This window comes from Vulpes lagopus, chromosome 2, assembly GCF_018345385.1.
Source record: "Vulpes lagopus strain Blue_001 chromosome 2, ASM1834538v1, whole genome shotgun sequence".
Taxonomy (NCBI): Eukaryota; Metazoa; Chordata; class Mammalia; order Carnivora; family Canidae; genus Vulpes; species Vulpes lagopus.
The window spans coordinates 162,188,596-162,206,724 of record NC_054825.1 but is presented as its reverse complement, the minus strand read 5'-3'; the positions used below and the strand labels follow the sequence as shown (position 1 = coordinate 162,206,724).

The 18,129-nt window shown below is 56.6% G+C and overlaps 1 protein-coding gene across 2 annotated transcripts; it reads left to right on the top strand.

The window, feature by feature from the left end:
- The first annotated feature begins 441 nt into the window (after positions 1-441).
- IGLON5 (IgLON family member 5) lies at positions 442-16,272 on the top strand. 2 transcript variants are annotated; one of them, XM_041737745.1, is made up of 8 exons: positions 442-547; positions 8,216-8,294; positions 9,352-9,584; positions 11,050-11,169; positions 12,557-12,691; positions 12,844-12,946; positions 13,468-13,622; positions 14,685-16,272. In XM_041737745.1, exons 1-8 carry the CDS (start codon positions 469-471, stop codon positions 14,771-14,773), a joined length of 993 nt encoding a protein of 330 aa, XP_041593679.1. In that variant the 5' UTR covers positions 442-468; the 3' UTR covers positions 14,774-16,272. The 2 variants fall into 2 exon arrangements, with proteins under 2 accessions (XP_041593679.1, XP_041593673.1); XM_041737739.1 differs by having other exon boundaries at positions 12,844-12,964.
- The last annotated feature ends 1,857 nt before the right edge of the window (positions 16,273-18,129 follow it).

Sequence of the window (18,129 nt, the reverse complement as noted above, 5' to 3'; positions counted from 1 at the left end):
TGAGGGAGGAGGGGGCTGGGGGGCTGGACTCCTGGGTCTGAGGGAGGATGATGTTAGTACACGAAGCAGAAAGAAGGTGGGCTCAGGAAGTGTCCCAGACCCGGGGTTCTGGGGATCCGAGGTGGGAAGACGCGGGGACGCCCGGGGCGGGAGGGGGTAGGGGCCGGGCGGCAGTAACAAAGGCCTCTCCCTCCAACAAGCAACCCCCCCTCGGCCCCGCCTCCCCGGCCCCCCGCCTCCCCTGATTGGTCGGCCTTCCTGCCCGTCAGCGCCGCCCCCCTCCCCGGGTCTGCAGCAGCTCCGGCCGCCTCGTCGCGCCCCCCCAGCCCCCTCCCCCCGCCCCCGCCGCCCCCGGGGCCGGTGCAGCCGCAGGCGGGGTCCCCCCTCCCCCTCCCCCTCTCCCCCCGGCCTCGCGCGCCCCGGACCGGCCCCCCCTATCCCCTCCCCCTTCGCGCCGCCGCTGCCGCGATGCCCCCCCCTACGCCCGGGGCCCGGCTCCGGCTTCTCGCCGCCGCCGCCCTGGCCGGCCTGGCCGTCATCAGCCGAGGTACCGCAGCGTCGGGGGCGGGGGGAGGGGGGCGGGGGGCTCGGCCGGGACGCCGTGGTCCCGAGCGGGGATTGGGGGTGGGGGGCTGCATCCCGGGCGGGGAACGGGAGGCTCCCGGACGCGGAGGTCTGGGCCCGGGGGCGGGGGCTGCAGCCCCCCGGCTGGGAAGGGGGTCTTGGACATCTGGATTCGCGCCCAGGGGCAGGGTTCCGCGTCCTGGGGCTCGAGCCTGGGCCTAGGGGCGGAGGTCGGCTTCTCCGGGGCCGGCGAGGGGGTCGCGGACACCTGATCCCGGCCTGGGGGCGGGAGTCTGCGGTTCCCGATCAGGGAATGGGATCAAGCTGAAGTTAAGGGTCCCTGGGCAGGATCCCTGAACTGAGTTGGGGTGTGGAGGGGAAGTGGGATGCCCCGTCGGGGGGTCTTCATCTCTGAGCGGAGACAGTCCCTGAGGGGGTCCTGGCCTAAGGACTGGGGTAGGCGTTTCTGGGCAAAGGTGGGGGGATGGTGTAAGAGAAGGTGGCAAGGGTATCCACAGACCCCCATCCCAGGGCCAGGAAAAGAAGAGGGGCTCTGGCCTCCCAGCTGGGTCATGTAGATTGGGAGAAAGTGCTGGTGTTTGGGAAGCTGCAGTTATATAGGGGAATGGAGCTGGTGATCCAGGAAGTTGGGGACACTGGGCTGGGGACTCAGATGTAGGAAGCAGGGTTCAGAGACTGAGGATAAAAGAGGGACAGGTTGAGAAAGGAAGGAAGGGAAGGGTTAACACGGGGTCAAAGGGTTAATGAGACTGGGGAGGATTGGGGAGGGGTGACCCCGGGCTGTCTGTGCACAGAGGATGTGGATGTCTGCGGGACCTTAAGTCTCCCCAGTGCTGGCAGCCCAGGGATGGTCCGGGAGGTGCCCCCCTGAGGAGGGGAGAACAGAGCACTGAGGCAGGAGATCAGGGTTAATTCAATGCTTCTGGAGGATTCCCCCAGGCCCTGCCCTGAACCAAGGATTATAGTCAGGGACACACAGTCAGGGACAACCTAGAGTCCTCAGCCGCCTCAAGGAGGCAGCCACTCTCAGCCTCCCACCCACACACACTGGGTCACGCACAGACACATAAACACCGTCACCGAGGCTGACCCAGGGCCGCACCCGCAGACGCCCACAGCCACACCAACATGGCTCTGTGCCCGCGGGACGCCTGTCCACGCACCCGGGCCCCCCAGCCCTAGGGCCTTGGCAGGCTGGAGCCTCGGTGGGTTGAGCGTTCCCCTGGCCTGACCTGTCTGAATCACGGTCTGACTCTGCCTGGCTGTCTGCGTTGCCCTGTCTCTCACTTGTCTGTCTCTTTAGGTCATTTCCAGAGGCTCCCTAGCTCTGGGGGACATCCCGTTTGTCTCTGTCTCTGGGTCCCTGTCTCTCTGTCCCTGCTGGTCTCAGCACAATTTCACATCTGTCCCTCCCTGCCTCGGGAACTGCTTCCCGTCGTCACACACGCGTGTCTGTGTCCTCTCCTCGCTTCCTCACATGTCCCTTGACCCTCGCTCCTTTCACTCCTGGGAATTCACCATCACTGGCGGCTCCCATTGTTGTCCTTGGCCTTTCCTTGTCTCTTGCCTCTCCTTCCCCTGCTCCTCGTAACCCCCATCCCACCTTGTCTCTGTGCCCCCCCACTCCCACTGTCCTTCTTCCCCTGCCCCCTCACCACCTCCTTGTTTCCTCCAGTCTCAAGATAACTTCTCACTTTCCACTTTGGATCTTCCAGATCCCAGAAATCACTGTTGTACACACACCTGGGGGGGAGCTTCTGGGCTCCCGGAGGCCACCGGTGACCTAGGTCAAGTCCTCTCCCACTCCTGGGCCTTGGGTTCTCTGTGGGAGATCGGGGTGGGGGTGGGGGGAAAAAGGGACAGGGCAGGGGTAGGCTGAGACCAAACTAGGTGGCAGCAAGGCAGCTGCACCCACTGCCAGTTGGGGCGCTCTGAGAAAAAGCAGGGGGGCCACGTAGACAAAATTGCATTCTTCTCTCCTCTGATTCATTTGCTCTTTGCCAAATTCCAGAAGGAATGCATGCAAGTGAGCATTCCACTACAAATATGTATCAGAGCAAAACCTACCTTACCCTGGCCCCGCCCCTGCCCAAACACACTCTCTTGAGAGAGCCAGGGCCACAGCTCTCCCTCGCTCACACACAGGCAGACACACCGAGTTGAACATATGTAAGGTATTGGTTTGTTCCGGAATGTTGCTTCCCGAGATAGAAACAAAATCAGCCCATTTCCCTGCAACTGGCTTTTTCCCACTTAACTTCAGCTCCCTGGCATGGGTAGATATTGCTCTGTCTTTAGTGTCTTTTGTAAATTCCTTATGCCAACACTCACACTCACACACACACACACTTACACACTCACACTCACATGTATCTATTCAGTTGCAGAGGTAGCTGCAGGAAGCGGTGCAGGGCAGCCCTGGGCGGCTGGTGAGGGGTGTTTGACTGCAGGGGGCAGCATGGGGGGCACTGTCCCCCGCCCTCTGGGCACCTGGTCTGTCTGGACTGGATATGTGACAGATATTTACTGAGCACAAAGTCTCTGTTCTGGGCACTGGAGATCTATAGACACAGGGCACTGAGCAAGCCAGATGAAGTCGAGGAGCTCTCAAGGAGCTTCTAGCCTAGAGGGATGGAGAGAGATCAAAACCTAAAAACAAGCAATGAGTAAACAGGTAATTTCAGAGAGTGACAGGTAGTGTAAAGAAGTTGGGAGTGACTTCAGGGATGAGCTGAGCATGTGAGGTGTGGTGGTTGAGGGAGCCCTCTCTAAGCTGCCGGGAGTGGAGTTCACACTGAAAGAAGAGAATTCAGCCTATCAAAGATCCCGAGGGAATGACAGTAGAGGCAAAGGTCCTGAGGTGGGAACCAGCAAAAAGGAGCAGCCAACATGTAATGGAAAGTTCTAGGGCTCTTGGCTCAGCATCTGAACTCTAGGAGTCCAGGCATCTGTCCTGGGAAGGCCCCGTTGGAGGGTCCCAGCTTCACCAAAGTTCCCCCCTTGGGGGGGGGTGGGAGGTGCTTATCTCCAACCCAGTGTTCTCCATCTGGTTCGAAATCTCTTTCTCTCTTTAGGGGAGGAAGCTCACCTACCTGTGACCTCCATCCCTTGATTTATCAAGCAGGGATGAGGGCTACCAGTCCAGACTGGCAGAGACCTGAGTGGTCCTTCTAGGATCACTCCCTGCCCCCGCCCCCCAGACAGGCTGGGGCACCTACCACATTATCATCATCCCATCAGTCAGCACATGTACAGCTGTTGGCAAGCACTCAGCTAGCAGGCTCTGCATTGAACCTGTTGCTGGGGTGACCTCTTTTCATCCTCCCCACCACAATGCGATGAGGGAGGCACAATGATCATCCCCACTCATAGAGGGAGAAACATGAGTCCTGGCAGGGTGAAGTAATTCATGCAACTAAACTGCGGTGCTGGAACTCAAACCCAGGCAGCCCAGGTCCCCAGTCTGTTCGAGTGGCCTGGTTATGCTGGCTTGGTGGCGTCAGAGCAGAAGCTGACAGGGCATCTGTACATGAGTTGCCGACTCTGGTGGGTGCTGGGCACAGAGCAACAGCCGCTCTGCCCTCGCCCCCACCCCCACCCCCAAGGGACTAACACCGAACCAGGGATAGCAGTAGGTGTTTCTTTAAAAAGGTGCTCTTAGGAACAGCCAGCATTTATTGGGCCCTTTCTGCATGCTAAGCGCTGAGCTAAACATTTTGCTTGCATGTCCTCATAGAATCCCTCACAAAACCCTCAGAGGGAAGAACTGTTGGTACTTTCTCCTTTAATAGATGGGGAAACTGAGGCTTAGGCTATCTGGGGGTCACCCCGACAGGAAATGGTAGGGCAGACATTTGGTCTCCCAGCACAGATTCCTCTGGGCTTTCTTATCCAACCTCTCAAGACCATTCATTCTCCCCACAAACACTTCCCTGCTCTGAGCTAAACCCGGTTCTGGGGGACACAGCCAAGATTTGGGCCCTTGGGGAACTCCTGGACAAGTGGGGGAGGCACCCCTGAACATTGTTCCAGCTGAGTCAGAGGGTATCCCGTAGAAAGGGTTGAGACTCTCCGTCTTAAACAGTCAGAGAGGTCCTCCTGGAGGAAAGGGCATTTGAGTTTGGGTCTTGAAGAATGAGTAGGAGTTCAAGAGTTGGAGGCACAAGTTGTAGGTATCTATTTACATTCACTCAGCAAATATTTCCCAAGGCCTTCCAGGATCAGGCCCGAGGCTGAGAAATCCTGAGGATACAGACCTGAGTCAGACCCAGGCTCTGCCCTCAAGAAACTTCTAGTCTATTGGGGGAAACAGGCACAGATGGTCACCATGGCGTGATATGAGCTCTACTGGAGGTAGTCCAGGCATTGTGGGAATACAGATCAGGTTCAGAGAGGGTTAGGGAGAGTTCCCAGAATTAAGAGAGAGTTTTTCAAGCATAATTCCTACAGAGTGGATCTCATGTGCACCAGCTTGTTTTTTATACATTATGTATCTTTCGTGGTCTTCTGTGGGACAGACCCAGAGCCAGCAATGCTGGAACCCTGCAGGTGGGTCAGACCCCAGCTCCACCCTGAGAGGCTCCCATCTGGTGAGGGAAACAGGCTCAGACAGGATCCTGGGGTGACCGAAACTGAGACCGAATGAAGAGCTGTGCTCAGGGACAGAGTGGGTGGTGAAATGACTAACCCGACCCCTACCTCCACTTACGGAAGCCCAGAAAAGGGAAGGGACTTGCCCAAGGTCACACAGCAGGGAGAAGGGAGGGAGTTCCTGATCCTGGAGTCTGGGAATTGTGTGAGACAGGAATGCAGACTCAGGATATCCACGTTTATAGACACAGGGACCAAGAATAAGACCTGCCTCAGACATGGATTCCTTCATCATGTACCTCCTGGGACTGCCCTCAGCTGAGCCTGGAGCTGGGTGTGCTGGGGACACAGATGGTCTGGACCAAGCTCTGCCCTGGAGGAGCAGGTGGGGGAGGCAGATGACACTGTTCCAAGCTGCCCTGAGAGGAGGGCAGGAGCTCATACGGGGCTGTCTCTCCTAGGAGAGGCCTCATTATACTAGACCCCTGAAGAAGGAGAAGCATTTTTGTCATAAACGGTGGGACAGAGGGATGAGAATAGTGAGGAACACAGAGCTGGGCCGCGCAGTGACCCCAGGGCCCTGGACAGGGTCTGGGCCTTTGTCCTGGGGGCAGTTCTGAGTGTTGGAAAGATCCCCTTGGAAGGAGTGTGTGTCTGTCTGTGTTTCTGTATGTCAGGACATGTGATTGGGGTCCTACTTGCCTGGGTTTGTGAGCCTAGCTCCTGCGGGCAGCACCTGGGTATTGTCCAGGGCTCAGCCCAGTAGCCCTGGGTCCCGAAGCCTGGGGGACCTTGGACAGCTCCATCTTCAACTCGAGCCGGATGTTCCTCCTGTAGCCTTGGACAGTGGCTGTCCCAGGGCGATGAGGGGAGATTTTGCCCCCCGTGGGGCACCTGCCAACGTCAAGAGGCATTTGTGGTTGTCACCACTGCAAAGTAGGTAGAGGCCAGGGATGCTGCTAAACATCCTGCAGTGCATAGTCCCCACTGTCCCCTTGTGGGGACAGGAGAGTCCCCACGGTGAAGAATCATCCGACCCCAAACGTTAGTGGTGCCAAAGTGGAGAGGCCCTGATCTAGGAATGTGTGAGCAGGAGTATGACAGGTCCTGTGGTGTGTGTGTGGATGTGTGTGTGTGGATGTGGCTGTGTATGATCTGATCATAGGTGACAGTGTGACTGCATGCGCCTGATTCTTGGCCCAGGGCAGCTCCTTTGTATTGGAGAGGCTGTGACAGTATAGCTGTTTCATTGCACGCTGTAGCTTTCTGCACGACTTTCCAGAGTGCAGGGGCGGGGGATGGTGAGCATAGCCCTTGGGCTGGTAGTGTCAGCGTGACTGATTAGGCCAGTGTGAGTGTGTGTGTATGAGAGAGTGAGAGAGAGACAGAGAGAGAGAGAGAGAGAGAGATGGCCCTCTGGATGGGGCTCTAACTGCCTGTATGTAGACTGCATCTGGGACTGTTAGTGTCAGTACAACCGTGTGCATCTAGTTGTATATGGTGGGGTGACCTTCTGCTGGGTGTGTGTTCGGGGCTGTGTGTCAGCAGGAGCGTGTGTGCACCTGTGCCTCCGAGCAGGCCACATGGCCCTCCATGTGTTGGAGTGTGGGATGGTCTCCTGGCCCAGCCCTGGCGCTGGGTGTCCTCCCTGGGCCCCAGCGATGTGTCTTGTCTCTGCGTGTGTCCACCTCCCAGCGGTCTCCTTCTCTTACCAGGGCTGTGTGTGGCAGCATCCACTCTGCACAGCTCAGGGCAGGCAGGCCCCTTCCCTGCATCCAGAAGTGACTCCGGCCACCGTGAGGGGCTGCAGGGCCCGCCCCAAACCCCAGGACCTGGTGAGCCCACTGCACTGGCTCTGCCCCAGCTCTGTCCTGAGGGGCTGCTGATGGAGAGGGCCCCCGGGAGTCATTGGGGCGGCACGGGCAATTAATTCATTAGATTAATTAGCTCCTCATGCCAGGGCGGGGGCAGGGCAACCCCACGCCAGGCCCTCCTTCCCAGGCATCCAAGGTCATCCAGTCTCCTCTCCCCCCGCCTGGTGCTGTGCCGGCTCCATCCTCCGCCTCCGCATGCCCAGCCCCCACTCCCTGGCCCTGGTCCAGCCCACTGGCCGTGGTCCATGGAGATGAATGGGTGGGGGTGGGGGCTCTGCCAGGCGATGGTGCCCCTGAGCTGCGCTGGAGGGTGCGGGCAGGCGTGGGCGTGCACCTGCAAGCGCGCCTCGTGAGCAGGCAGGCAGGCGGGTGTGTCTGTAGACGCATGTGTCTGCGAAGGTTTGTGTGGCTGTACAAACCCAAGGCCCAAGGGCCCAAGGATGTATTTGTGCATCTGTGACAGATGTGTGTCTGAGTGGATATACACATGCATCTGTGTTCGTGTGCATGTGTTTGCGATTATGTGTCTGTACGTCTGTGTACATACATGGGGAGCTCTGTGTATTTCCATATATTTCTGAATTGACGTGTACATGTGTGCATCTGTGTATATATATATGTGTCATAAGTTTGAATATGTGTGTGCCCATGTACATGGAATCTGTGTGTATCTGTGTTTATTGCACATATGTATGTGTGTATCTGTATATGTATCTGTGTTCCTGAACTTTGAGTGTGTGTCTGTATACTGTGAATGTGTACATATGCATCTGTGTACATGTGCCTCCTGTGTACGTGTATATCTGCATATACATTTATGCAGTTGTGTATCTGTGCATATGTATATGTGTGTTCCTCTGTACACTGCATTTGTGAATAGGTATGCGTGTGTATATGTGAATTTGTGTGCTGTGATTGGCATGTTGTCTCAGTGTCTCTGGAGGTATGTGGGATTGTGTGTCCCAGTCTGTCTGAGTCTCTGTGAGCTTGTGGAAAGGAACACATTGCACATGTTTGCTCTGAGCACATCTGCCGTGTGTCTCTGGAAACATCCATGACTGTGTGCCAGTGAGTGTGGGAAATGTCTGTAAGGGCATGTGTGTGTATGTGCAGACATGTACAGTCCCTGCTGAGCTGCCAAGCTGAGCTGGCCCTCCCCTCCGCAGGGCTGCTGTCCCAGAGCCTGGAGTTCAGCTCTCCTGCGGACAACTACACAGTGTGCGAAGGTGACAACGCCACCCTCAGGTACCTTCCATCTCAGGGACTCAGAAATCACCCAGTCCTGCTCCTTCACCTTCCTTGGGGCACAGCCTGGCCCTGTCAGTCAGGAGAGGTGGTTAGGGGCATGGACTCTGGGCCTGGTTCCATGCCTGGGCCTCAGTCTCCCCATCTGTCAAGTGGGTGGAGGAAAGATAACCACTATATTGGCTGTCACAGGGATTTAACATTTTGTACACACACTCCCAGTTCAGAGAGCTCAGCACACTGACTGCTTAGCAGATGGAGCCAGGCTTATTTCCCCAGATCAATGCTGCTCCCCACACTGGGTCAGCCATGCTCTCTGGCCCTGTCCCCATTTCTCTGGGTCTCTGTCCTTCTCTCTGGATCTCTGTCCCCTCTCTCTAGGTCTCTGCCCCCCTTCTGTCTGGGTCTCTGTCTCCCTCTCTCTTGGTCTCTACCCCTCCTCTTTCTGGGTCTCTGTTCACCCCTCTCTAGATCTCAGTTCCCCCCCCTCTCTGGATCTCTGTCCTCCTTCTCTCTGGATCTCTGTACCCTCTCTCTGGATCTCTGTCTCCTCTCTCTAGATCTTGGTTCCCCCTTCTCTGTGGGTCTCTGTCCCCCTGTCTCTGGATCTCTGTCCCCTTATCCCTGGATCTCTGTCCCCCCCTCCCTCTGGGTCTCTGTCCTGCCTCCCTCTGGATCTCTGTCCCCTGCTCTCTGGATCTCTGTCCCCTCTCCCTCTGGATCTCTGTCCCCCCTTTTCTGGGTCTCTGCCTCCCTTCTCTCTGGATCTCTATCCCCTTTCTCTCTGGATCTCTGTCTCCACTCTCTGGATCTCTGTCCTCCTGTCTCTGGATATCTGTCCAGCATCTCTGTCTCTCCCAGAGTGTTCCAAGTACTTTTCCAGTCTCTAGCACACAACAATCACTCAGTAACCACTAGCTACCCCTTCATTGTGCACTTGGGCTCAAACTCCGTCTAAGGCTGAGTTTACCCACTTCCAAGCCCCCAAGATGGCAGAACCCAGAGGGCCTTCTGGGGTGGGAGAGAGAAGAGCCCTCCTCCCTTGTCCTCCCTAAAGCTGCTTCATTGACGAGCATGTGACCCGCGTGGCCTGGCTGAACCGCTCCAACATCCTGTACGCGGGCAATGACCGCTGGACCAGTGACCCACGGGTGAGGCTGCTCATCAACACACCTGAGGAGTTCTCCATCCTCATCACCCAGGTGGGGCTCGGCGATGAGGGCCTCTACACCTGCTCCTTCCAGACCCGCCACCAGCCGTACACCACTCAGGTCTACCTCATCGTCCACGGTGAGCCCTCCACTGGGCCTAGGGTGGCAAAGGGGGTGGAGAGCATGAAGGAGAGGGAATATGCACATCCTTACCAACTGCCCGCTCTCTGATCCTGGAGATACATGGTGTGGAAGGCAGACACACACCCTGCCCTTGCAGATTTCAGCCAAACAGGAGGGACAGTCACTTGGAGAGTGACCCTTCAGCATGACAGCTTCTAGGACAGGAGAGCTACAGAGGTCAGGAAGTGCACAGAGAAGACTGCAGCCATTCACTCAGCTCTGTTTATTGAGCACCTACTATGTGCAGGCATTGCTCTAGGCCCTGAAGATAAAGGAGCCAGGCAGGCTGCCCCTGACCTTTTGAAGCTGACTTTCTAAGGAGGTAGCTTCCCAGACATAGTGTCTGAGCTGAGACCAGTGACCCACAGACTGGTACTGGGAAAAAAAGTGGCACTGCAGGGGTTGGGGAGAAAATGAGTCAGATGTGCAGAGTGGGTCCCACAGGGCTGGATGCCCCAGAATTCAGACAGGGAGAGGTGGGCAGAAGACAGATAAATGGGGGAAAAAGCTCAGGTGGCTGCCCCACATGGCATCAGAAACGGTCTGGAGGGCAGGGAACAGTTGGACTGATAGGAACCCAGAGACAGAGACAGCCCAGCCGGGCCATGACAAGCCCCAACTCAGGAGCCAGACCATCCAGCTGCTGAGGGACCCTGAGCAAGCAGGGTGGCCTCAGACTCCTCATCTGCAAAATGAGGATGACTCTGTCATGCATCACATCCAAAGCATCATCAACAGAAAAGGGCATCTTTATTTTACCCTCTGCCAAGAAAGAAAAGAAAAATAATCCTACCAGTTAAACTCTGGCATCCTAGGTTGTCAGGCAGGCCATCCTGATTGGAACAATGTTCAGATGGGAGGGAGAAACAGCCATATGTGTTAGAATTGATGAATATAGCAACATCTACCCCAGAGGGTGGTAGAGTGGTGAAGGTTTAATGAGCTAATTTGTGTAAAACACTTAGAACAGGGTTACCATTGCTGGAAGCCCCATATGAATATGTTATAGAAATTAATTGTTTAAAATAAGAATAATAACAATTAATAAATAAAAGCAGACTGAGATAAGGTGGGAGGAATTCAGAAGAGAAGGCAGAGAAACCAAGTTAGGGTGAAGGGAGACAGAGACAGAGAAAGAGACAGAGACAGAAAGAATGGAAGAGAGACCAACAGTTAGACAAGGAGCCAGACCCAGAAGCAAGGGAGAAACAGAGGAATTCTTAGAAAGACAGAGGGAATGTTGGCTAGACCCTTGGGTCTGAGGAAGGAGAAGGTTGGGGTCTGGACCCCTGGATCTGAGGGAGGAGGGGCTGGGGGCCTGACTCCTAGGTCTGAGGGAAGAGGGGGCTGGGGGCCTAGACTCCTGGGTCCTGGGAGGCCATATTCAGCCTCTCACTGCCCTCTCCCCTCCCGGCCTACAGTCCCCGCCCGCATTGTGAACATCTCCTCACCTGTGACGGTGAATGAGGGGGGCAATGTGAACCTGCTTTGCCTGGCCGTGGGACGGCCGGAGCCCACAGTCACCTGGAGGCAGCTCCGAGGTGAGGATCCCACCCCTGGCCCAAAGCCCCTTCCCCACTCCACAATCTGGGCCCCTCGATTCCCCATGTCCCTAGCTAGATTCCCAGAGTCCCCCTTCCCCTGACCCCCCAATCCTTGTCATGACCTGATTTCCCCCTCCCACTTTGATCCCATTATTTCACCAGCAGCCCCCAGAGCCTTAGGGTCTTCACCACCTGCTGGCCTGAACCATTTCATCAAACTCACCCGCTAGACCGCAGCCTGCCCTCTGTCCCCATGTTCCCCACCAGTTCACATAATTCTGGGTGCGGAATCCCTATCACTAATCCTAAATCAGTTTACAACAGTAACAGTAACAATAACAGTGGCCCCGGCCCCTGTTTCCATCTCCTGGTCACCTCACTGTATCTCCTCTGCTGGATGCTCTCACCCAGCAGTTCTCAAAGTGTGGTCCCCAAGCCAGCAGCATCAGCATCACTGGGAGCTGGTCAGAAATGCACATTCTGGGCCCATACCAGGCCTTAGGAATTAGAACTTCCGCCTACTACCACCACCACCACCACCACCAGTCTGTTTTAACAAGCCCTTCAGGTGATTCTGGTGATAGAGCTGAGAACCACTACTCTAGGCTTCCCCCAAACATATCACCAAGGCACCTGAACATGACATCCCAGATCCTGGACATCCACCACCCCTTTTACCTGGATCTCCACCACCACTCCCCCAGATCCCTAGGCCTTGTTCACTGAGTCTTTAGAGACCAATGGTGCCAATCACTCTATCCCCCGAGACCCCAGAACCCAAAAACTAGGTCTCTGATCCTAGATCCTTCCCACTGGGTCATCTGAGCCCCACAATCCTGGGCTTGAGATTCTGGATCTTTGGAGGTCCTTGGATCCCAAAGGGTCTTCTGAGCCTGATGATGTGTCATCAGACCCCAAATATCTAGATTGAGGATCCCAATTACTAGATCCTGATTCCCTGAACCCAAGAATAAGATCTCAGACCTCTGGACCCACCCCCCCTTGGGTCTGTATGATCTGGATCTTTCTGAGGTCCAGGAACCTGGGATCCTCCCTACTGGGTACTGTGAGCCTCATGATCTGAATTGTGAGCTCCCAGATCCCTGGATCTGTTGCACCCCCAAATTCTAGGACCCTCCCCATTGGGTTCTAGTTACTAGGCGCCAGACCCTCATTCCCCGCCCCACCCCTAGCAGGAGATCCCAGGCCTACCGATCCAAACCCCCACCCCAAAGCCCTGCGAACCCCTCCTGGCTCTCATTGCCCCGGGCACTCCAGGCCCTGCGGTGCCTGCCCCGCTGATGTATGTCCGTGTTGTGCCCGTGTTGTCCCGTGTTAAGTGTTTGTGTCCGGCCTCGCCCCCTCCCCTTCCCTCCCCGCACAGACGGCTTCACCTCAGAGGGCGAGATCCTGGAGATTTCCGACATCCAGCGAGGCCAGGCTGGGGAATACGAGTGCGTGACTCACAACGGCGTTAACTCGGCGCCCGACAGCCGCCGTGTGCTGGTCACAGTCAACTGTGAGCCCCTTGGCACCGGGCATGAAAGGGGGGGCAGTCCCTGGGGAGGGGGAAGGGGGTGCTGGACCCCTGCGAAGGAGGGAGGAGGGGGACAGGGACAGAACCCCTTCATCTCCAGCTCGCTGGAATTCGCGGACTCTCGCCCTTCCCAGATCCTCCGACCATCACGGACGTGACCAGCGCCCGCACGGCCCTGGGCCGGGCCGCCCTCCTGCGCTGCGAAGCCATGGCGGTGCCCCCCGCGGACTTCCAGTGGTACAAGGATGACAGACTGTGAGGACAGCACTGCGGCGGGCCGAGGGAGTGGGGTGGGGAAGGTAGCCGAGCCCTAGGTCCCGAGAACTGGGAGGTCCAGCTTCTGGGGGATGGAATCTGGTGCGCCCCAGAGAGATCTCGAGGGTTACTGGAGACTTTGGTCCCCCCATGGTGAATGTTGGAGCCTCATCTCTTCGGGCTATTCAGGGACAAGTTCGGGGGTCGATGCTGAGAATGGGGTGGGGAAGCTTCAGAGGACCATTGAGGTTGGGGTCTAGCAGGGTCTGGGACACACTGGGAGAGTCCAGTGACCGTGAGGGGCAGGGCTCCCTGGAGAGGGGTGTCTGTGGAAGTGGCCTGGGGACCCACGGGGAGCTAGAGCCCGAATCTGGGTAGAGGGCAGGATTCGGGGTCTCCGGGAAATCGGGGAACCTGAGAGTCGCGGGGAGTGGGGCTCTGCGCCACGAGGGGGTCCCGGGCCAGGGTCCCACGGCGCGGTCCCTGACCTGGATCCCCGGCAGGCTGATCAGCGGCACCGCGGAGGGCCTGAAGGTGCAGACGGAGCGCACCCGCTCGATGCTTCTCTTCGCCAACGTGAGCGCCCGGCACTACGGCAACTACACGTGTCGCGCCGCCAACCGGCTGGGAACGTCCAGCGCTTCCATGCGGCTACTGCGTGCGTCCGAGAGGGAGGGGCGGGGCCGGGTGGGGGCGGGGCGGGGCCGGCGCCGGAACTGCCCCAGACCCCCGCGAGCTCGGGGAAGTGACCGACGCTGAGACCCGAGCAAAGCGACTAAACGAGAAACCCATTCCTTCAATGAATGTGATTCATTGAGCCCCCACTAGGGGGCGGAACTGAGACGGGAATGGGAAGAAGCGGCCGGCCCCGCTGAGATCTGCGGGAAGAGCTTTGCAGGCAGAGGGAACAGTATCTGTGTGCAAAGGCACAGCAAGGAGGCTAGCATGACCTGAGCAGAGTGATCACCGTGGAGTCTGAGGCTGAAGAGGAGGGGGGAGGCAGAGGCAGAGTCTCGTGGATCTGGGGTTTTATTCTACCGCAGGGTGAGGCCCCTGGAGGCTATTCAGCAGGGGAGTATGACCAAGGGGTTGATGCTTATAATCACTTTGACTGCTATTTGAGGAATGGCCTGTAGGGGGCGCAGGATGGGCGCCGGAGGACCGGGGAGGCGGTGGCTGCAGAAATCCGAGGCGAGGGAGGGGGGTGGGGGGGGCGGTGGCACATCTGCCGGTGGGAGATGTTTTGAGGGTGGCAGGAAGAAGCAGGTGGCGTCCAGGCGATCCCAAGGTTTGGCTCGGGCAGCCGAGAGAATGGGGATGTGGTCACAAAGTATTGAAGTGGAGAGATGTTGGGGTGGGGGCAGTACCTAGTCTTGGGGAGAAACGTCAGGAGTACCACTCCAGGCGTGCCAACTGCGAGACGCTTCATGGCGGTACTGGGTAGATCCAAACCATACGACGTGAAGATCTGAGAAAGACAGATCTTTCTAAGTCCCTTTCTTAAGAGAGAGGGACCGAGTGGCAGAGAGAAACAGATATTCAGCGAGATGACTCGGAACCGAGTGGGAGGAGCAGAGTGGAAGCCCCGGAAAGGTCCCTAGAGAGGAAGGCTCCAAGAGCCCCTCGGAGACCAGGACCTGGCAGACCCAAAGCCCCGCAGGACGCACACGGAGTCTCGCCTTCCCAGGTCACTCCCGTGACCCCCTCTCTCTTTCCCCAGGCCCAGGATCCCTGGAGAACTCAGCCCCAAGGCCCCCGGGGCCCCTGACCCTCCTCTCCGCCCTGGGCTGGCTGTGGTGGAGGATGTAGGAAGAACCCAGTGCAGCTCGCCTCCCCCTGCGCGGGGCCTGAGGCCGGGAGCGAGAGCAAAAGGGAGAGCAAGCACCGTGGGTCTCGAGGGGGCGGAAGAGCTCTCTGCCACCGAGGAGGAAGAAGAGAGGAGGAGGAGCAGGAGGAGGAAGAGGAGGAAAGCTCTTTAGAGAACCCATCACTGTGAGGGATAACGCAAAATTATGCATCTTTCTACAGCCATTGTCGCCACTGTTCACGTTTCCGATTGTGACCCACCCCCGGCCACCCCACACCCCTCTCTTAGCTCAGGCTGTCAACTGGATCGTGTGTATGTAGTGGGTGTGTGTGAGCATGAGCCTGCACGTATGTGTATGTGTGTGGAGGGAAGGGGCTCAGCAATCTTCCCTCCCCTAACACCCACACGCCCACTGCCCCCCAATGCTGCTGCCTCTCACCTCTGACTGGAGGTAGGTATGTGGGCTTCGTGGCAGAAGCTGTGAGGAGAGGTTTCCAGGCTCCCTGCGTTCCCAATATATGCACGCACACCACCCTCTCCCCTCCCTGTTGAAAGAGCGTCTCCTGGCCAGGTTGAGAGTGAGGAGGGTTGTCGCGCTCACCTGTCGAGCTCAACATTCAGCCTTTGTGAGCAGGTGGGGGATCCCCATCGTGGCTCTGGGCCTCCTTGCCGTCAACCACCAGCTGCCTGTAGCCAGAGTCCCCGTAACTGGCTCAGCAGTCTGAGACCTTCCCACTTTCCCTGCCAGCCCTCCCTCCCCTGCCCCCTGACTTTCTGGCCCCCTCTGGGCCAATCGGTGCTTCCATCCAACTGTCAGACAGGTGCCTGTGGTCACCTGTCTGTCTCAGTGCTTTGCCCTACCCCACCCCTGACTCCCTTGGCCCCCCCGCAAGCACCAACCAGCTGCCCTCAGTGCCCCTGTAGCCACCCCCAGGTGTGGGCTTGCTGGTCTACCACTCCCTGGCTTCTCCAACAACTGCACCTCCCAAAGGCTGACCCAACTGCCCTCACACACACACTCAGATAGACACACACACACACACACACACACACACACACACATACCAGCGAATGACCAGCAATAGCTCCTGGCTCCAGCTGCCCTGTAGCTGGTGACCAGCTGTAGTTCCCCGGAGGGTGGGCAGCTTGTCAGGAGGGGGTGCTGAGAGGCCATAACTCTCAGCTCCAATTGTAGGAATATGCAATCCTGGCACACCACACCACACAACGTGGGGAAGAGAGAGGCATCACGCAAACATCCCCCATCCAGACCAAGATGTCAGGTCACCAGCTCTGACTCCTGGGAGACCCGCTATAAACACCCACCCCAAATCACACTACCCAGAGCTTGGGGAGGAAGAGCTCAGAGCAGGGGCAGGGGGGCAAGGGGCAGTGACTGTACCTCAGACGGGGGCGTGGGCCCCATCCCACATTGTCTTCCATTCCCAGGGTCCAGGGGTTGGGGAGGGGTGGGGGAGGGATGCGAGGAAGGGGGCGGGGGGGCCCTGGGGGCCGTGTGTTCCGATTCATGGGGAGTGTTGAGACCACCACACCAATAAACGCCTTTTTCCAAAGTCTCTGCCTGCAAATGTCAGTGTCATTGAGGATTTGGGTGAGTTGAGAGTGAAGGGTCATCGGTGGTTTCTCCCCAGCATCATCTCTACCCTCTCTTTTGGTAGATTTGGAATTGACCCATTACAGAGGGGGCCCCTGATTGACTTAAGCCCCTCAGCTAATGAGACAGTACCATAGCTGCATGGATTTCACAAGATGCTCTTCCACTGGATAATGTAGCTCAATGATGTGAGATCTATCTAGATCTGCATAGTTGCTTTTCTCCATTACATGGAAGATCTTGGGTCTGTGGGGATAGCAATGGTGGGGAAGATGGCACATAGAGCCTGAGAATGATAGAAACTACACAATACAGAGAGGAAGGAAACTGAGTCCATGGTGACATTGAGTAGCTGGATCAAAACTGACCTGACACCCAGCTTTATTTACATAAGCAATACAGTTGCCTATCTGTATAAAACAAGTTGTGCTAGGTTTGTTATTAGCTTTCGTTTCCTTTTCAATCAAAAAGGAAATGAAAGCTCTGAAACAGAAAAGACAGAGAGAATCCAGGTACCCAGGACCCCAGCCTTCATCTTTCCGAAAATATCAAGAGTTCTATTTCCCTAAAGGCCTCTTTCATCCCAGTCTTCAACCAGAATACCTCCCATCCTTTCCTTCCCTGAGACAGACGCTTTAGTTGTTTCCTCCTCCTTTGCTATCAGACCCACCTCCCATGATGCAGGCTGAGATGTTTGGTTTCCCAGCCTCCCTTGCAGTGATGTGGCTAGTTTTGGACCAATATGGGCAGTTTGCTGATGGGATTCCAGGAAAGTTTTTTTCCTCATTATGAGTTTGGTCAAGGGAAGGGGTGTAGGAAGGGACTCTAGCTACCCCTCTCCTTTTGTCTTCAGATACAGTTGTGTGAAGACGTGATGCCTGGAGCTCCAGCAGCCATCTTACCACATAAGACAAATATGTTAACCCACTGAGGGTGGTCAAGCAGAAGGATGCAGAGAGCTCAGGTCCTTGACGGGGTCTCGAAGTTGCTGAGCCAGCCTGAAACCACCACCACTTTATTTTGCCACCATATATTTTGTCACTGGCAGCCAAGGGAATCTTCACTGACGCACTCCCTAAATTTCTAATGAGAAACCCAGCTAAGAAAGAAAGGCATCGTGCTGGCAAGAGTGGCTGCAAGCCCAGCCTTCCACTGGCACCAAAACAATTGCTCGGTCAATCCATATTTATCGATTGCCTGCTGTGTGCCAGGCATTATGTTAAAAGCTGGGGATAATGACATTGTCTCTGCCTTCATGAAGTTCTCAGTTTGGAGAACGAGTCAGAGGCTAAACATGTATGTACAGATTTATGTGAGAGGGGCCAGAGGTTCAGAGGCTGTGGGACTTAACCCATGACTAAGGCAGATTAAGGTCATGGGTTAGGGAAGGGTCTCCCAAGCTGGTAATGTTACTTTTTTAGGGTTTCTGCACCTGATTCCAACATTAGAGGAATGTTCTAATGTTCTCCGCCACCCCCCTCCCCCAACAACAACAACAAGCAATTGTCAGACACCTGCTGGTGTCTGACAATTCAACTCCATTCTGACTTGTCTACCCAAAGATAGCATGAAATTCTACAGGTGAAGGATGCAGCCCTACAAAACTGCCACCCCTATTCCCCACATCAGACACTAACTGCAAGCCCCAAACTGCTACCCATGCTTCTGACTGACTGGCTACAGGCTGGAGGTTCCAAAGACCTCTTCCTTGGATTTGATTATTTTGCTAGACTGGCAAGCAGA

Coding starts and splice junctions, on each gene's coding strand:
- IGLON5 (XM_041737739.1), top strand. CDS start 469: ATGCCCCCCCCTACGCCCGGGGCCCGGCTCCGGCTTCTCGCCGCCGCC. Junction 8,295..9,351: donor GGTGACAACGCCACCCTCAG/GTACCTTCCATC, acceptor TCCTCCCTAAAG/CTGCTTCATTGACGAGCATG. Junction 12,692..12,843: donor TGTGCTGGTCACAGTCAACT/GTGAGCCCCTTG, acceptor CGCCCTTCCCAG/ATCCTCCGACCATCACGGAC.